The 19574-nt window shown below is 38.9% G+C and overlaps 1 protein-coding gene across 17 annotated transcripts in view; it reads left to right on the forward strand.

Moving 5' to 3' along the window:
- Positions 1-19574, forward strand: part of LIMCH1 (LIM and calponin homology domains 1) — a 336436-nt gene that overhangs the window by 252808 nt on the left and 64054 nt on the right. For 15 of the 17 annotated variants that reach the window (XM_015597532.2, XM_015597537.2, XM_006922457.3 and 12 more), the window contains one exon: positions 1586-1838. In XM_015597532.2, the coding sequence (XP_015453018.2) occupies positions 1586-1838 (253 nt within the window). Of the gene's footprint in view, positions 1-1585; positions 1839-2923; positions 3191-9811; positions 10115-12538; positions 12782-13295; positions 13626-14915; positions 15035-15143; positions 15256-15700; positions 15962-19574 lie in introns of all 17 variants that reach the window. The other 2 variants (XM_025040280.1, XM_025040275.1) reach the window with 2 other exon arrangements.

Here is a 19574-nt window from a genome sequence, read left to right on the forward strand (position 1 = left end):
TCAGAGAAAGACTGAAAGCAAGTGGCATGAATAATTCATAAACTGAATATTTTATCTTCAACAATGAACAACTTGTTTATGGTCAATGCTTTTAACTTTTGCAGTCTTTTAAGGCTACTAAATCATTTCATCTCCAGGGCAAATCATTTCTTTCCTATTTTATAGAAAAAGACAGTCAAGTGTGTTAGAGATAAGCCTAGAATCCCAAAGCTCTTTTCTGACAAATCCAGAACTATTATGACATAAAGAGTAGTCACCATTTATTAAGCACTTACTGTGGGCTGAATACTGTACCAACAGTTTTCCATGTATCTGATCCTCCCAACAGTCCTATGAAGTAGATGTTTTTATAATCTTCACTCAACAGATTGGAAAACTGAGGCTTAAAGTGATGAAGTAACAAATGCAGAGTCTCATAGCTACTGAGCAGCAGAACTCAGCATGAAGTGGACCTGACTTAACACTCTATACATGCACGACTCACTCTGTTAGGCCGCCACATCTCTCATCTTGACTCAGTTTAAGACTCTTTTCGCAACTGTAAATAGGCAATTTTCTATTAGGAGTTGAATTGCCTCATAATACTCTCATTGCTTAAGAGTTTCAAACCGGTATTAAAATGGGGGTTACCTATAAAGAGTAGTTTGTTTTAATGACGGCTTGACTCTATAGATCTTAGAAATTTAGTCATATGAACTTAGGAAACAAGGATACAATATAATTAATTATTGGGGCTTTCTCAAGACTGATGTTGGCAACATTGAATTCTATTGCATTATCTAAAACACTCTGTAAACCAAACCAATACATTTATTCATCAAACAAGTTGAGGATGCCCACTGTGTGCAAAGACACTGTGATAAGTCCTGTGGATGACGTACACCCCTTGTTCTCAAAATACGAGATCGAAAGTAAAACATGCCAAAAGAAAAGAATAGGTCATCGGGCCATAAGGTTCACAGGAAAAAAGATTGCTTTCAGCAGTGGGTACCAGGAAGGGCTCTGATATAGAGGAATATGCATTTATTATAGCTCAAACCATTTCCCGGAAGGCAAACCCTTAATTATAATCCAAATCAGCCACTTTTCTGAATTCCTATAGTTCCTACATCTTTGTGCTTCTTAGTTATAACTAATATTCTCCAGGTGTTTCATGGGTTGGTTAAAGGTACCTCAAAGATAAAATCCTTTATAATTTTTATTTGTCAGAATATCTAGCACAGTGTAAGACATTGAACAATAGGTGCTCAGTAAAAACTCCATTGGCTACTTTTTTTTTTCTTTTGAGAGGTGCAGAATCTGAGTAGGCATATAGTACTATTGAAAATATATCGCTAATTTTAATTCTCAGATACAGTTAGGCTTACCTCTATTTTTTTTTTATTTGACTTTTTTTTCTGATTAGAGTTGAGAGCTTTTTACAGAGTAGACTAATTTAAAGTGATAGTTTAGATTCGTTAAGCGAATAATTTGAAGAATCCCCGGAACCCACAGATTTGACCACATCCCTAACGCTGTATACTTGCCATTGGGAACTTTCCTGCTAGCCTAACAGGATTCTCAGCACCCATCCTCTCTTCCCTAGGGAGAGGAAGTGACTCTGAATCTGACTTGCCACATCGGAAGCTGCCAGATGTGAAGAAAGATGACATGTCTGCCAGGCGGACTTCCCATGGTGAGCCGAAATCAGCAGTGCCTTTTAACCAGTACCTCCCCAACAAAAGCAATCAGACAGCTTATGTCCCTGCTCCTCTGAGAAAGAAGAAAGTAGAGCGAGAGGAATATCGAAAGAGCTGGAGCACTGCCACCTCCCCCCTGGGTGGGGAGAGGCCCTTCAGGTAAGTCTTGAACTATGCTATTCCCATCCTGGTTTGCACATGGGTGGTATAGGAGACCTATAGCTTCTGGACACAAATGAGCTCAAATACTTCTTTCAGAACTTGGATGCAAGATTACAAATGGAGGTGGCAGAATAGACCTTTGGAGAGATATTGTTGTAGAATTTAAGCATCACGAAGTCACCTAGAACAGTGCCTGGCACATAGTAGGTATTCAACAAATACTCGTCTAATGAGCAGATTTTTGAAACAGGTACTATCGGCAGAACATCGAGGACACATCTGTCATCCATGTTCTTCTGTGGAGACTGCCTGACTCCACTTCTCTTATCTTAGGTGCAGAAAGACTTATCTTTATGCGAAAATACTTTTTTTTATTGAGATGCATACTTATCTGGATACAAGCTCAAGTATGTAAGGGATGCATGGGCCATGCTTCAGAAACACGTGTAGAAACTCTTAATAAATGCAAGATGCGCTGGACTACTAATCTCTTTAAAGAAACAATCAGTGTTTTCTCTAATCTCTGATTATGTTTTTGTATTTATTCATGTAGTGATAATTTATTGAGCATCTACTACAGGCTAGGATCTGCCTTTTAGACATTGGGCACCCATTAGTAAATAAGATAGAGTCCCTGCCTTCAAGAACCTTATAGTCCAATAAAAGAAACTTACAGTGCAGTCTAATACTTTCAGCAAAACCACCCTGATCATTGCATGGTTATTTCTAATAGTCTACCTTTATTATCTATGACTGTCCATTGAACAAGAGTTTTATTAAAAGTTTTCATTATTGAACGAAACATGAATTTTACCTTTCCAGCAGAAAAGGTTTTTGCCTTTCAATATCAATTTGAAATAGCTCTTAATCAGTGTTGAGATTATGATGCATTGTATTAATTAACAAATGGTTACATTTAATTTTCTTCTCATTAGCAGGATTATATTGCATGCTATGACTTTTTTTTTTTTTTTTTTTTAAGTAATATCAGAAAGTAATATCAGAATGACTAGGAGATAGCATGTGGTCTGCTCCCCAGCCTAGTCTGTTAGTTTGGTAAACCATATTGTTCAACTCACTAGCAATCCTGAAACAATAGAGGAAGAGGGAAGTGAAGTGGGGTCTCCTTGTGAAGATGACCCAGTCGGCCAAATGGATCCTGGTGGGAAGCCTTCTGATGGTGGGTTGGAATTACCCATCTGCAGTGGTAAGGAACAGCCTCCTCCAGAGGGCGCTGTGGTGGCACAAGTGCCCAAGTTCGAAGAAAAAGACGCTGCTGAAATCCAGAAGCGCAGGAGGCTAGAGCAAGCTGGAATCAAGGTCATGCCAGCAGCACAGCGCTTTGCCAGGTCAGCTCAGCAGGCTGAGGGCTGACCTGGCTGGCTTCGTGCATGCCTGGGGTTTGGAATCTGTCTGGGGTGTTGGAGTTTACATCTTGTTTTCCCACTTCCTGCTTTTCCGTTGCATCACTATTCCCTACTTGGAGCAAGTAGAAATAGCTAATAGTCTCTGTCCTGGGGCATGTCGTTGCTTAAGTAGTTGGTTATTTTAAATGGAGGTGAAGAGTGAGTTTCTTGCTGCTTGATTAGACCTTGTCCTTGTCAAGTATCCTGGTCAGTCATCTGTGGGCTGTAGAATTTACCTGGCAATAACATTTTAGTTTTCAATGGTTATGGACTGTTAATTCTTACTCTACTCCTAAATGGCTCTTATCTTACTTTATACATCACTGGAAAATAGTTCCTTTGAAATGAGGAGTACTCACTTTAGAGAGTGGCTGGCTTACAAAAATCCACTTACTTCCTTTGTCCCAAGGGAATAGTAAGAAAGACTGGGTTTATTTGATTCCTTTTTCTAAAGCATGTTGATTCAAAAACAAAGAATGGAGTAATTATTTCTCTTAATTGTAACAAAGGCACTAGTATAGGTCCTTATGGCTTCATATTACATGTGAGATGGTCACAGAAAACTGTAGGTCTACAGTTTTATTTAGTGTTTTGAGCTGTTGAATGTTTCTCACATAGTAACCACAAAGATCATAACAAATAGTGAAACCAAAATTTATTTGACAAATTAAAATCGATAACAATTTGACAATTGAAATTCCTTTGCCACTTGCTATTCCATTTAATCCTAAGAGATAGGTGACATACCAGTTTTCAAGAAGAGTAAACTGAGGATCAGTGATAGTAAGTGACTTGCCGGTCTCAGAGCTGGTTATTGCTGACCTGCTGGCCAGTTTTAGATGTTCTGACCACAGAACCTCTTCGGCCTTCCACATATTTAACGGAACATTTTCCATGTCTCTGTACAATTCCCTATCCACTTACTGCTGTGGTCTAGGTCTTAACTGAAAGTTCCAGCATTGACTTCTTTGGATTTAATCCTAGAGTAGCTTTGTATTGATTTTTAAAACCAAGGATATACTTCTTTTCTGTCTGCGGTATACCCCAGATAAGTATGTCTATCCTAAACATGTATATGCTTCCAGAAAACTCCAACATAGAGTCATACTTGTGTTAAAAGGATCTCTCCCGGTTTCTAAAATGATGAAGAGTAATGTAGTAGAATCTTAAAAACAAAAACAAATCCAGATATTCTTCAAATTTGGGCTCAGAAAGCTTGTCAGACACATATATTTTTTTCTCCAATTTGAGCATCTACTCGTATCAGAATAGTGTTGCAATGAACATGGGAATGCTAATACCTCTTTGGATCCTGATTTCGGTTCTTTTGGATAAATACCCAAAAGTGGGATTATGGGATCATATGGTAGTTCTATTTTTTAATTTTTTGAGGAACCTCTGTATCATCTTTAGAGTATACAAAAGAGCAAGGGGAGATGAGTGGGGAGCTACATTAAGCTAACTCAGCACACCCAAGAATCTTGGTGATATAGGGAACAAGTGTTTGAGCAAAGGCTGGAAATTTTATCAGTGTATTCTGCCACTTCAGTAACTGGGAGATTTCTAATAAAACATTGAAACCTTTTATCACAATTCGTATTCTGTATATAAACCTAGAATAGTGGTTAGTTTACAAATGTAATTCTGACTGATGAATATTATATTTATGTGGTAATTTTTGCTTCTGTCCATGTTTCTTGTTATCTGGCTTAATTTTTACGTATTTTGTTTAACTTAGCTCTATTACACAGAAATTTTCAGGTCAGATAATGTCATCACTCCCTGGATCTTCTGACTTAACATTTAAAATTGGGTTCAGGAAAATTATGCATATTCCCAGAGAATGTCCCCAATAGTAGTATGACACAGATGTTCCAAACACCCAGAATTCATTTGTTAAACAAATTTTTCAGCTGCTAGCTCTCTCATCAAGGTTTTTTACAGACTGTGCCGCAAGCCTGGCATGTTTGTGTCTTTGTCACTTACTTTTTGCAGCCCATAACAGAGTTGAGAGTCATTCTAAGTTTATCCACATTTGGGATCCTGCTTTTAATGTGGCAGGAAGTAGCTTAACTGGAATGAAAAGAATATCATGAAGAATAAAAAGGTTCTTAGTGTCTAAAAAATAAAAATATAAAATATTTAAATATGCTGATGTCTCTTCAAACATTGTGACCTCGGTCTCCTGTCTTTGCCATCCATATGAATTCTAGCCACCACATCTTTGGACCCGATAAGATGTCCAAAAAACTTTTCTCTCCCATTTCTTAGCTGGGAAAGTGTGTGTTTGCAGAGATGGGTGAGAGTGTGGAGGCATAGGTGAGGGCAGGAGGCTTGTAGATGAAGAACAAGGCTTTACTTTTTAGACTGTTTTTGTTGTTGATGTCATTCTTTCCCAAGTATTCTCAAACACCTCCTTGTATTATTTTTAATGCAATATATAAAAAAGGAGCAAAGGTGCATGTTGTTTTATTTTCACACGAATTTAGAAGCCTAGACGTCCCAAGCTTCCTGCCAAACAATATATTAGGAGGTATCTTAGCATCAAGGGACAGAAACTAGGACTTCTTAATAAATGTGTGGAGTTTAATATTTATTAGAGTTGCCATCGAAGTAAAAAGCATAGAACCTACTTTTTGTTCTATTTTAGTTTGTGATTAAGTTATCTTAAATACCTCAAATATGAGACTCTGCCAAAGAAGCCAAGATTTCTGTTTTTAAGAGGATAAAATAAGAATCAAAATTCACTTCCCCTGAATTAAAATACTGTAGAATACTGAGTTTCTCTGAATTGTTGTTTCCCATTGGAGAAGTAAACTTTTTTTTAAAACTGAATTATAGGTTTCACATGATTGTACTTCTTTTCTAATTGTTTTCATATGTTTCAGTACTCAGTATTTTCTGCTAGTCTGTGGATCTTCTCAGCCACATAGTAATTAATTACAGAGTGGGGAAAAATACCTCTGAGGAACAATAGACATTTTAGAAATTTTTAGAGGAAGAGCAGATGCAGCTAAGTGCCAGACATGTATTTCTCTACATCCCTCCTTACCAGATGCCTGTGTCACTAGCTGTTGCTGAACAGATCCTTGGGGATCAGGGACCAGGCAGACAGATAACTTGCACGAACTTTTGTGATTCTGGATGTAGCTGCCCTGTTTGGACACTGAGTGAAACAAGGATGTTTCTGGTGTTGCCCATGACATTCCCAGGAGGCCTAACAGGCTTTTCTGGAGAGCCCAGTTTCTTTCAATAGAACAAACTGACTGCCAATCTGAGCTGGTTGCTTGTGTGTTGCCAAGTAAAAGGAGGCGAAAGAAAATGCCAGCTCTTCTTAGTTATCTCATTCACTTTGAAATATATAAGCCTTAGAAACATTGAGACAGGAGTTTTTTTCTTCCCCCTCACCTGCTTTGAGCCAATAATCTCTGCTACAAAGATAGCCTTACATGTTTTAGATGAAGCTGGACAGGGTTGCCAGGTTGGAGGCAGGGCCTGGCATTTCTCGTTTCACATTGGACTGATTCCTTCTAAGTGAAGCATCAAACTGTGCTCAGAGAGCAACCCCTTCTTCTCAAAGCAACTCATCTATGAATGACTTGGAAAAAATAAAAGTGCCAAACCACCCCATGAATATCAAGCGAGAGAGCCTGGGTCTGCCCCCTTAAATTTATTTAATTTACTTAAGTTCAGATGACTAAAATCAGAAACCTCAACATCCACCTCTGCAAAGTGAGCATCAAAATTCCTATCTTGCAGGGTTGTCATGAAAGTTACTATATCTGGAAGGCACTAACTGCTCAGAGAGATGTAATTATTGAAAAATAAAGTAGATTGTATTGAAGCTTCATAATAGACTGCTCCTAGGGTCCTTCAAGGAAAAAAGAAAAGCATCTTATAAAAAAATCATTTAAATACTTTGGTAACTAGACACCTGTGAGCACAATCCTGCATATCTGCGTTATATGTGTGATTTATTACTTTATGGCCAACAATGCCAGCTCAGAATTTGTTATTTTTTTTTTTTTTTCTTTCTCTGAGTCTGCCTTGAAGCTCTGAATTTATAGGATTCAAACAGTTAGCAGAAAATCAGTCATTGTGACCGGTTTTTCAAGTGAGCAGAGAGTGGCTTTAAGTGGCCAATGATACGGAAAGTTTTCTTCACCCCACCCCCGCCTTTTTAAAGTCCACATATCTAAATTGAGATCACTTGACACATAAGGCACCAGATTCTCTCTGCTCAAATTGGCATCACAAATTGGCATGGGCATTTGCATAAATGCACACGTTTTATTTCACAGAATGCTGCCTGAGTTAGGGGAGATTGAAACCCAGGACCCCTGGTCATAAAATAGAAAGAATGCCACTCTTGGAATTAAGGGATTCAAACTAGGGGTCTACTCCCATAGTGGAATTGGAGTTGGAACAGCTGAGATGAGATAATGAGTGTGAAAGGGCTTTGTATACTGTAAAGTGCTGTGCAAGCATTGTAAGATATGTCTAGTTAGCATTCTGCTGTCGTTAATCCTGGCAGAACATTGCTCTCTGTAACCAGCAATGCAAATCTCAGCTCCATTCTAAGTACAACTCACAGGATCCTTTTATTTAGTAACCAAAATACTTCTCTTTCTTCTACTTCTATAGTAATGATAATGCCTTATTTTTTGTATGATTCTCTGCTTTCAATATGGTTCTTGACCTGGTCTTTTGTTTAATGAATAGCGCAGTGGTTAAGAACAGGACCTCTGGAGCCAGACTGCTGGGTTTAAATTTTATCTTAAGCACTGGCGCTTTGACCTTGGGCAAATTTCTTAACCTAAGAAATTTCTTAATCTGAGTTTCCACTCTGTAAAATGAAGGTGCTAATACCATTAACATTGCAGGGTTAGTATTAGAGTTTGATGAATTAACACAGAAAAAATTCTAGCACATAGTATGCATCAGTAACCATTAGCCACCTTCTTTATCTGCATCAGTGTGCTTTTTGAGGAGATTAATTCATTGGCCTATCATTTCCCCCTGACCTTTCCTGTCCAGTTGATACTTGCTGGACACATTGGCTAAGGAGGCAGAGAGGAGCATAAGCACAGTCCGGGAGTTGCCAGGTAGGACATTGAGAGTCAGATGTGCAACACAAAAGTCATTTCTTAAAAATTTCATATTTTAAGAAATAAATTTATTCAGGGAGCAAAGTACCACCAACCACCTCCAAATAATGTGTTTTAAAATTTTATTGAGAACAGTGGTCAGCAGTGAGGAGTTTTCTGGGCATGAACTAATGATGATTTGATATTCCAAAAGTCAGACAGGGTCAGGGCCTGCTATGGTGTTAAGGTGATGACTCCTCTGGAGCAGTGTGGGCAGAACAGTAGACAGTGGACCACCTGGGTGACCAGAGAACGGAGAGTCCTTACTCATTTTACTGTTAGCCAGGCTAATTCCTGAGATGAATTGTCTTTATTCCTGAGATGAATTGTCCTTTGAGGATGAAGAATTTACTCTGAATCCTCACTCAGAAATTGGATACAAAGTAGGTGAAGTTTCTTTAGAAGTCAAGGTATTTTATTTACTTACCGACTTTATGAACTGAGAAGATAAAAGATTTTTTGAAAGTTTTAATATTTTATAATTACTTAGAATCAAGCCTGTTCTTATGAGGAAGGGAAGAGGAGTCTGTATGAATACCAGATAGACGCAATCAACTGTGTTCCCACCCCACCCATTACCAACAAAAACAAAAAACAAAACAAAGTGAAAAAGCACTGGTATTTTACCATTAAACTGCATTCCTCTAGGATCTTAAAGTTTGAGGACTTCAAGAGCTCTTTGAAAATGAAAATAGCCCCAAGTAATTATCTTTAAGCCATTGTGCCGGAATGTCTTACCACAATTTACTTGATATCTAGCATATGACAGAGAAGAAGAGGTGGAAGGTGGAGAGGCAAGAGAGTAGAAGATGGAAGGAAGGTGCAAGGCAGGATCATCTGCTACATCTTGGGTCCACTCTGAGTAGTCATAAACACTTCCAGATATTTCAGGTCATCTCAGCTCTACAGAAAGGTCTTCCTTACATTTTGCAGTCTGGTGCACATTCCAGATGTGCTGTCACATAGCTGCATTCATTAGCCTTCCACCAGATAGAGTCTTGGTGGCTCAAATCTTTGCCCTGTCAGTCAAAAACCAATTGAGTACCTATTGGGTACATTACTATGTGCCAAAGAAAGAAAAAAGAACAACAAAAAGCTTTCTTCTCTTCCAAATTTAATGAAAAGAATTTGGATTGTCACTTTCAGAGCCATTTAGGATCCTGCCTTTCTGACACTGATGAAGCCCTGTAAATTAAATGAATTTTTAGTACTGCTAGTAGCTGGCTAAATTCAAGGTTTTAAAACCCACCCTAACTATGCTGCAACTCTGGACTAAAATAATAAACAGATGTCATCTGAACTAATGATATCGAGAAGGCCTTTTACTAACAACATTGTTGCCATCTGGAGATGGGGATTTAAAAAAATTTTTTTGATCTGATCACATGTGGAATTCCATTTAACTTTGCTCTGTCAGTCAAAAGCAATTAAGTGATGAGAAAGAAGCCGTTCGCGATATTATCCTTCGCAAAGAAAACCCTTTCCTGACCTACCAACATAGCAAAGATTCAGAGTCAGAAGATGAAGTTGCATGTCGACTGCCTGATCTTGAAAAAGATGACTTTGCTGCAAGGAGAACAAGGATGAACCAGACCAAGCCAGTGGTGCCACTGAGTCAACTCCTCTATGGGCCTTACCGAAAAAAAGAAGCAGAGAAATCAGATAGCAGCAAACAACTCTCAAAGAAAATCTCAGAAAAGAAAAGCCTAGAATATAAAAGGTGTGCACTCTGTGTGTTTGTGTGTGTGCGCACAAAAGAGAGAGGGGACATAATTAAGTGAAGGTGATTTGTCTCATATCCCCCGCCTTATTCTTCTCTTTCCTGCCCCAATACATATAATTGGGAATTGTGGTTTATTTTGAAGTGGAACTCCAGATAACCAATCTCCTCGAATACCTAGGCAGAGAGTAGAAAGGCCATGTCCAAAATAGGGCTGAATTTCCCAAATAAACTTTGATATGCCATATTTGGGCACTTCACTACAAATGGATGCTGGTGTCATAGATTGGCATTATTGGCACAAATATGTGCCATTGCCTATCAAGGAATAGCCACCTCTCAAGGCTGCTCCAGTCCATTCATAAGAGGCAGAAAACATAGATATTCCTTAGCTATAAGTTCTTCTCTTACCCATTGCTTGCAGATATTGGAAGGGAATAAAATGAGGCCTGCTCTTTCTTCCCCCCACACCATCAAGATCACCTAGGTATTAGATAATCGATATTTTTCATTAAAAAGACTTCTCAGACATATAAGACACTTCTATTTGTTCTATCATGGAAATTGTTTTTAAATGTTTCCTTCTCCTATCTTTTCCCCCATCCTCTTAATTTGGGAAAGGGAAATTGTAGTAAAATGAGATTTGGCCAGTGACTTTTATCCTGAGAGGGATGTGATTTCATTTAAGGTGTTAGCTTGCTAAATTTCATCATGCAAAGTTGATCATTTTTGTATTTTTTCTTATATCATAATCAGAGTTTATATCTTCATTATTTAATTGTCATCTTTTTACCTATCACTTAAGAGGTTTGTAACTATTAAACTAAGAATATAAATATCTCAGCTGTGTTTTACACAATGAAAATGGTTCTTTGGGCAGTCATTGAGCTCAGTGGAGTAGTTTGTGTTTTTATTGTTTTGTTTTATGAATTACCAGGCATAAAACACACGAAATATTCCTGGATGTAGAACAGGGATTAGAGCACAAAAGTCCTGGCACGAGTGTTTTTGTAGGACACATTATAGCTTTAGGAGGCTCGGTCTTTGTGGTGCTTATTGGCATGCCTTGTAACAAACCATTCTAAGAGGCCCTTGTGGGAGGGATCAGTTGTTGTAAGTGAAACAAAGACTTCTGGATAACAGGCTAGCATCAAGACATATTGATGGAGATCAGCAACTTGAGTTAGGAAAAGGAGTATCTTTTGTATCTCCCTTTTTCATTTCTCCTGCATGCAATTTTAATTTCTGATATTTCCAGCTTCATTTGTCATTGTCACCTGACTCTGTTTGGAGACACAGTTCTGGGTCTGGGACAGCCCATGATCTCTCTAGAGAACATCAGAAAACTGATGGGAAAAAAAAGACGGCTCCCTAGTGTCCCGTTGCTATGCCCTTCCTTGATCCCTTTCCCCAAACTAAAAGAAAATTCTGCAGCTTTTTTATTTGCATAGGCTCTGCAAATACACAAAGTCATCTAGGTAACAAAAGAATACCTCTTGGTTTTCTGGCTTGGATGATATATTTTGGAAAAAAAACAGCCCTATTTATGTATATTTTTGAGACTTTGTATCTCAAGGAGAATATTTAATTAGAAATTGACATTTAATGTGATAGAATGTTTATACATATAGATGCCACAGCTTTGGTTTAAATTGCAACATTGTCAACATTAGCTATCTAACAGTCACTGCTTAGTAGAACAATTGAAAATATCAGTTTTAACATCGATAAAGGTAAATAGTTATTAACACAAGAAACAAATGGGCATTGACTCTGTGGATCCAGGAAAAGAGGATATACTCTGTTTGTTCTTCAAGTTTACACTAGCCAATTCCACCTAATGCTATCAGGAAGTAGAGACTGAATTTGAACATTGAAACTTTCTGTTCGGGATTGACTTAAACGTACTTTCTGGCAGTTGTGGGTTTATGGTTGAGATGTTTTAGTATGTGAATAACATTCCAGCTATCTCCAAACTAATCCTAGAATTTGGATCAGGCAGAGCTTGTTACTAACGTTTTACTGGTGCAATAAAAGACCTTCCAAGAGGGCTCAGGGATTCAATCAGAAAACTTGAATTCATTATAGTAACCTGAATAGTGTGGGAATTGGGCATTGTTACCATCAAACCAAAATCTCATTACCATTCTTAACGGCTTTCAGGGAGCCCTGGCTTCTCTTCCTAAATTAGAAACTGTCATCTGGTGGAAAAAACTCCTTCTCATTACAGTGTCAAAAGGGTAACATAGACAAAAGTAATCAGGGCTCTAATTGACTGCATATTTTTTGAGAAAGGGAAAGGTGCTTCCATCATTGCATTCTGTCCTCAGCCTCTGGATTACTATGCTTGACATTCTGTTTGTCTGCTCCCCTTCCCTGAACCTGATTTTTCCCATGATGTGGGGGTCTGAATCAAACTGACAGAAACCAGGGCCCAACAGAAGATGTGAAGTCAATGGTGACCTGTATTATGAGGGCTCAGGAGAGTGCACCTGAGGAAGAGAGACTCAGGAAGGTGCCAGATATTTACAAAGATGACCTGGCGCAGCGGAGAATTCAGGGCCGCCTAGCCCCTCATCGTGAGGCTCCAAGCTTTGTCACCGTCTGCAACATAACAGAAGCTGACTTGGAGACGTGGGAGAGACTGAAGGTATCAGGAAAGACGAGGTGTGTCATGTTTTCCATTGGTTTTTCCCTGGTAGTGGTGTTATGTAACTGAAGGAATCAAAAGCTTATTCTTCTATCATTTTTTATTTTCATGGCCAGAAAAAATGCCCCTCAAAGACAGAGTATATTCTTCATGAGTGGAAACTTATTAATACTAAAAGTTACAAGCCACATGGACGGAAAACCTCTTTAATTCAACCAACTTATTGTGAATGGTTATTTTAATAGGCATGTTTACTGTAAGGAATTTAAACTTGATTTTTAAATAATTTAAATTATTTCATTGTACCTAAGATTTTCATCATTTGTGATGTTGGAAGTCATGTCTTGAAAGCTATGGAAATTTAAAGCACCTAGGCAAGACAGTAATCATTTTCATTCGATTGATTAATGGGAAAGCAGTTCTGCTCTAGCCATAGAAGTATTTTTTATATATCTAGTATTTTAAAAAATGCCTCTTGTTGATTTGTACTTGCCTTAGAAACCTTTGGAACTTATTTCTGGTTCTGACTAGGGATGGAGATGTTGAGCACATCTGTGCCCCTGAGCCTTCACCAGAAATTAAAGCAGAAACTGCCATCCGTGATGACTTTGCCAGCCGCAAAGCAAGGGCCTATAAGAAACCTTCTGGCCCTAGGCAAAAGTTTGTGCACTTTGGACCAGTGACAGAGATAGATCAGCAGAAATGGAAGCGGCTCAGCATTGGCAAAGCTGGGCCTAGGGAGGATGTAGAAGAAGTCATCAGCCATAGCAGCAAGATTCAAACTTACTCTGTGTCCTCTGCCTCAGCGGCCGCGTCCAGTTTAGAGGAGGACCAAATGCTTAATCCACAAAATGACTGCAGGTATTTTTCACCAAACATGTGCAAGAAGATCTGCATGGGAGTCACTGCTGCTTTTAAAGAGTTTGCCGAAGCACACTAAAGAAACCTCCAGAGATGACATGGTTTCAACAGGCTCTTTTGCTGGTTAGCAGAAAAGTAATGTTAACATGTCCCCCTTAGGGGAAGCATGTGTATGAAGTTAAGTGGCAAGCATCCATTTTGATTCTGTTGTCACCAGAATTATTACTTGGGAGTTCCAGTAATCTTGGCAAGTGATCCTTTTCCTTCAGCTGCGTTAAGCACTATTTTATTAGTTGGAAATACTGAATGAACTAGGTGGAATATTTTAATGATATCTCTGGTGTTTCTTCCAAAGATATTTGATAAAAATCAGGTTTACCTATAACTTCTCTCTTTCCTATCCCACAAAGGGAGGAAAAGATGGTTATTAATATCATAAGTTAAAATTTGGACATCTAAGTAGACACACAAAAAGTTACGTTCTCCTCCCTCTTAATCTTGAGTGAAATCTTGAGTGGAAAAAAGACTTCTCTCTTGGGGGTTCCAATGAGTCAAGAGTTTCCTTGGATGAATCACCATCCAAATTGGTGAGGGATGACCTGGGAAAAGTCCTTATAGGCCTGTCACCAGTTCTCATCTTCTCTGGAGGCCTTTTAGGTTTAAATTCTCAAGCTCTCTTTTGGGGATTCAGTTCTGTGGGCCAGTCTCTCTTCCATCAAGTAGGTAGAGGACATTGATGAGACTGGATTCTCCTGTGAACCTCTATTCCACCTGCATGGCAGGAGCAAAGCGAAGCTCTCCATGACAGAAGGAAACGCTCACGATATTCTCCTTTGAAACCCAAACGAAATTGTAGATGGTCTGTGACATACAGAGGGGTTTCTTTGGTTCTATACTGTGGGTAATACCACAAAGAAGAGCAGACTATAGGTAGAAATAACCCTAGTATACCAGAAATACACAGTTGGGCTTTCAGAGGCTGATGGGGACCTAGGATGGAAGAGATGGGAGTAATTAATGAGAAATGCATCCTTGAATCCTTGAATACTGAGGGGGCCATCATTCAGTCCCATGGTGATGGTCATGCCAGCTTTCTTTGACTTTTCTCAGGCCCTTGCCAGGGTTCACATTGCATTATCTCAGTCCGAATATGTCACCCCTACTAACTGGCTTCTGGAATGAGAGCAACTGAACTCTCTTAATCTTTAAGCTTCTACCACTTTAGTTGTCTCCTTTCATAACTCTTTTTCCTCTTCTCTCTTGACACCAATGCTAATTGATTATCAACAGAATAGTGAGTTCTGGCATAGATGACAATTGCCAAAGTGTCTCGCAGCTGACTTCCGTGCTAGAGTCTCAGGAGGAACATGTCTGCAGTTCGGGCGCGTGCTCAAAGAGGACAGAGGAAGGTGAGGAGCAACGTTTCCTCCCTCCCCAACAGGTGAAAGATGGCAGGTGAGGTAAAGGCCTCTGGTGTGAATTCTTTCCTAGTAGTAAAGCTGTCCTGTCTGGCTTTAGTCACTTCCAAACAGCTGCCAGAGAATGGCAAAGAAGAGAAAGAAGTAGTCACTCAAATTGATTCTGAGAGGCCGCCAAAGGCTGAAAGATCGAAGGAGAGTGGCCAGCCACTGTGAGCACCTTGCCTGCTTTCCAGGGTGTTCTACCTCTGCTGTGTATGGCTGTTGTCTTCCCAAAAAGCAGCTTAGAGCCACAGTATGCACTTTGGTGACTGATGTGGTGTGGAGTTAAGTCACTTAAAGGAATGCGCCCGTCCCAGTGTTAAAGTTCTGCTTTCAGTGCCCCCTCTGGGTAGAGCTTTTAGCCTTTGCATGTGGTTGGATGCTGGCCAAATTTCATTCCCAGAAATCATGAAAACCAGAAAGGGAAATCCCTTCCCATGTGAGTACCAGTTGCATGATGGAGGTCCATGGTATTAATACTCAGTTGCTGTGTGTGCTGCTGCCTCTATGGACATTGGCTCCTTCTGTCTTGAGTTAACGCCAAGTGTGTAGTACTACTGAAAATATCTTTAGCAATAAGTGGACTTTGACTAGGTGGACTAAATGTTCCCCTAGTTCATGTCCTCTGGCCTCTAAATGGGAGGCTTTGGGGAAAGAAGAGAGCTTGGAGAAGATGACAGCTGCTGCCTGGAGTAGCAGTGGACTGAAAAGCCAAAGGAAGTTGTATGATTCACAAAAAGATGACATGATGGCCAGGAGAACTGGGATGTCTCTTAGACACATTGGATCCAACCCAAACCAGTTCCTTCCAGTCCCATTTGCAAAGCAACGAGATGTGGAAGAAGCTTCCAAGGGTCCACTGATGAAAGATAAGAGGTTAGAAGATTATCCTATGCCCTTATGACTTTGTTTCTCCAGTCTAAACCCTGACGCATGTTTTGAATATGTTATTAATGCATTATAGTACATCAGTGCCACTTACCTGCTATTGCTTACAAAAATGGAATGATAAAAATTGGCCCAGTGTGCCAAGAATTTATTTTCTCTTTTTGCACATAAGCAGGTGTGGAAAGAGTAGATCAGTTGATGGATTTTCTTGTTAAACATTCTCTCTGACTCTCATCTTGTAGGCAGCCTAAATAGGAAACTCTTTTTTTTCTTCTAGCTCACATGGAAGCCTTTGAATAAAGGGGTTGAACTTCTTTTTGACCTGACTTTGATTCTAGGAGGGACATCCAGTCCAAAGAACATGTATACCACTTATAAAACGTGTAATTTAATTTAATTTCAACATTAGTGAACCGTGTTTCCTAGAGGTAGAATTTCTGTTCTGTACGGTGACTTGATTTAAAGTAAAGAATTAGGGAAATTATAAATCTTGGGTTTCATGGTGTGGTTTAAGGCCCTATATGTTGATGCCTCTGTTGTAATTTGATGAGTGATATATTTTTGTTAATAGTGTGGTCTGCATGATCAGTCTAGGGCAGAGGAGTGGGGAGTGCTTTTGCATAATTGCAAGATCTACTGTAAAACAATAAGTGATGCAGTTCTGCTTCACAAAGGATCTTGATGGTAGTGAACAGAGGGCAGGCAGAGTGGAGAGCAAGGAGAATCTTAAGTAACTCTCAGATTTTAAAATTAATATCCTAGCCATCTTTATCATCTGGATTTAATCTGCTTTACGTTCTTCTGAATCATAATAATAATACTGCAGTAGAGCCTTTCTATAACACCAGTTTCAGGGAGTAAGGGTAATATTCATACTCTGCTTTAGAGCCATAGCGTGCTCTGTAGCCCTTTCAAGGTGTGTCTGCTCCCTCCAGCTCGCCTTCTCCTGGGAATTCACAAGCAGATCAAATTGTTAACTCTGTTTCACAAATGGGAAGCCTGGTGTAGAGAAAACTTAAGTGAATGGATCACACCTGGACATCAGATGGTTGGGATTTGTTCAGGCTGGCTAGTGACAGAAGGAAGGACTAACTGGTCTGGATGGTCTACCAGAATCAGTCAGTTCAGATGCCCTGCTGTAGTTTGGCCCTGGATCAGTGGGCTAGGGCTACTGTAAAGCAAGTTAGAACGAAAGGAAAAAAGGAAGTGAGGCCTACAGCTGCCTACTAGATACATTCTAGGTGCTTTCCCACTTACTTACTCCTCATACAAACTTTGAGAGTAAAAATTTTCACCTGCATTTTGCAGTTTGGAACCTGAGGTCTACATCCACACAGCTCGTGATTACAGATCCAAGATTCAAATCCAGCTCTGTCTGAATGGAAAGCCACTGTCCCACTCCAACTTGTTGTTTACACAAGTTGCTAAGGAAACTGTGGAAGTCTGATGAATTCCCTGTCACTTCTATCTATCCCTCCATTTATGATCCAGAAAGAGTCCTCTTAATATTCATGTGAGAATGAATAGCTAGTTTGAGCATAAGGAGTTATAGTCAGATTCACTGTATGACACAGTTGAGAAATAGAGCAAGCACACACCTTTGGAATTTATTGTCCTTTCAGAAAGTATTCATTGAGTAATTACTATGTATAAAACATGTGCTAGGTGTTAGGAGAGAATCTTAAATGAGCAGTAAACCCACTTTTCCCCTCACTTCAAATGAAGCTAGTTCACAGTATGGAAATATATAACCAGCTAATTATTGATCCTGAAGTGCTTTATTAGTGCTGGGAGTTACATAAATGCCAATTTACTTTTTGATTTCCCATAGGACAACTGGGAAACCCATTCGAAGTCCAAGCTCTAATTATCTTCTTAACAGCAAAGACAGTTCTGCTTAAATCGATGCGCCCCTAAAGCTAATAAATTAGTCTGCAAGGAAATTTCTTAAATCTTTAAGTGTATAAAAGGGATAAATGAAGTTTACCTTCAGAAACTGTGCTTCCCCCACCGCTCCTCAATTTTCAGACCATCCAGTAAGTACTCAATAAATACTTACTGAGGGCCTAGTCTGGTCACTATTCAGTGAACCTCAGAAAAATTCCTACCCTAATGGATCTTAACGTTTTAGAGTAAATCTACATTTGTTGGCAGTGATGTCCACAAAATGCTGTATTTTGTGTAGAAGCATTGTGAATTTAAATATATCCTACGTGCAACAACATAGTTGAACCTCAAACAAAATGTCTTAAAGCCAAACTCAAAAGAGTACACATTATATGGGTCAGTTTATAGAGTACAAAACACTTAGCACTAATCTATGCGTGTGTTTGGTTTGTGAAAATTCATTGAGGTGTATGTGTATGCTACATATACTTTATGTATGTCACTCTTCACTCAATCATTAACAAAAATATTTAAATAGAGACAAAAACACCAACTATTAATTTGTTATTTCTAGGTTAATCATTCATTAGGAATAACTTCTCAGCTCCCCTTCATAGATAATTTAGAAAACACTATATATGAATAAATCCATTCCAGTAGGCCTATTAATTAACTGGGAAGCATATATCAAATCTTCAGCATGAATGCCGCTTATGCACTCTCTCAATATGCAGGAATCCACTGGCCATCTGCTTCAATGTAGTGGTGTTTTTAGAAAATTGGGTGTATTAAGTTAAACTTTAACACCTTATGAAACCATCTCCTAGAGAAACAAAAAAAAGAGTCTTACTGCCAGAAGAGAAACATCCACAAACCCTTTCCTTGTCGTTGTCGTTGCTGTTGTTGTTTTGTTTGTCTGTTTGTTTTTGCCATTTCAGCAGAGATTTTGGATTTTGCACTGGTGTGGTTGACTTCACTGTGAATAAAACTAATTATTAATAAATGCAAACTTTCAGAATAACAAAAGCATAAGAGAGAAAGGTGTAGGGGTGTGTACACTCATGCATTCTGGGGTGTTTTTTTCTAAGATTATATAGGAAAAACCCTTTAGAAATGACTCTTTTCCCTATAGTAAACTTATGAAACTAAACATGGGATCAGATAATTTCTGCTAAAAAAACCCCCAAATTTAATTTATTAGAAACTGAAAGCAGAACTTTTTTTTTCTTTTCAGAGTACAGAAATGAACAGCATTTCAGAACACAGGAAAGAACCTTTTCTTAAAATTCCCCTTTGCTGAGGAGACAGTCATTTGTGGGAGCTGCTTTTAAAGATGTGTTTAAAATAATGCCCTTATAATATTCTCCTTTTTTTTTCTGACTTGACCTTTTTCTTTGCTCTATCAGACCCATTAAAACTTGTGCCTATATCGTAGCGGGTACAACTTTGTAGATCAAAATAATCAGAAGAATATAAAAGAGTGTAAAAAACTTGTTTTTCAAGTGATAGAATATCCAAATCTGGTTTGGATTAAGGCTGCCAGTTTTCTAGGAATTGTGGTTTTTGTCAAATGCATGAGGAAGGCACTGATTGGGGTTCTGGTTGGAGTTCTGGTTTGCTTTTAGAAAGCTGCAGAAATGCTCTTTGATGTCATTGTGCAAATGCATTAACACATCAGGGAAAGGGTCAGTAAGTGCGTGCTTCCATGTTGAGT

This window comes from Pteropus alecto, unplaced genomic scaffold (genome assembly GCF_000325575.1).
Source record: "Pteropus alecto unplaced genomic scaffold, ASM32557v1 scaffold57, whole genome shotgun sequence".
Lineage (NCBI taxonomy): Eukaryota > Metazoa > Chordata > Mammalia > Chiroptera > Pteropodidae > Pteropus > Pteropus alecto.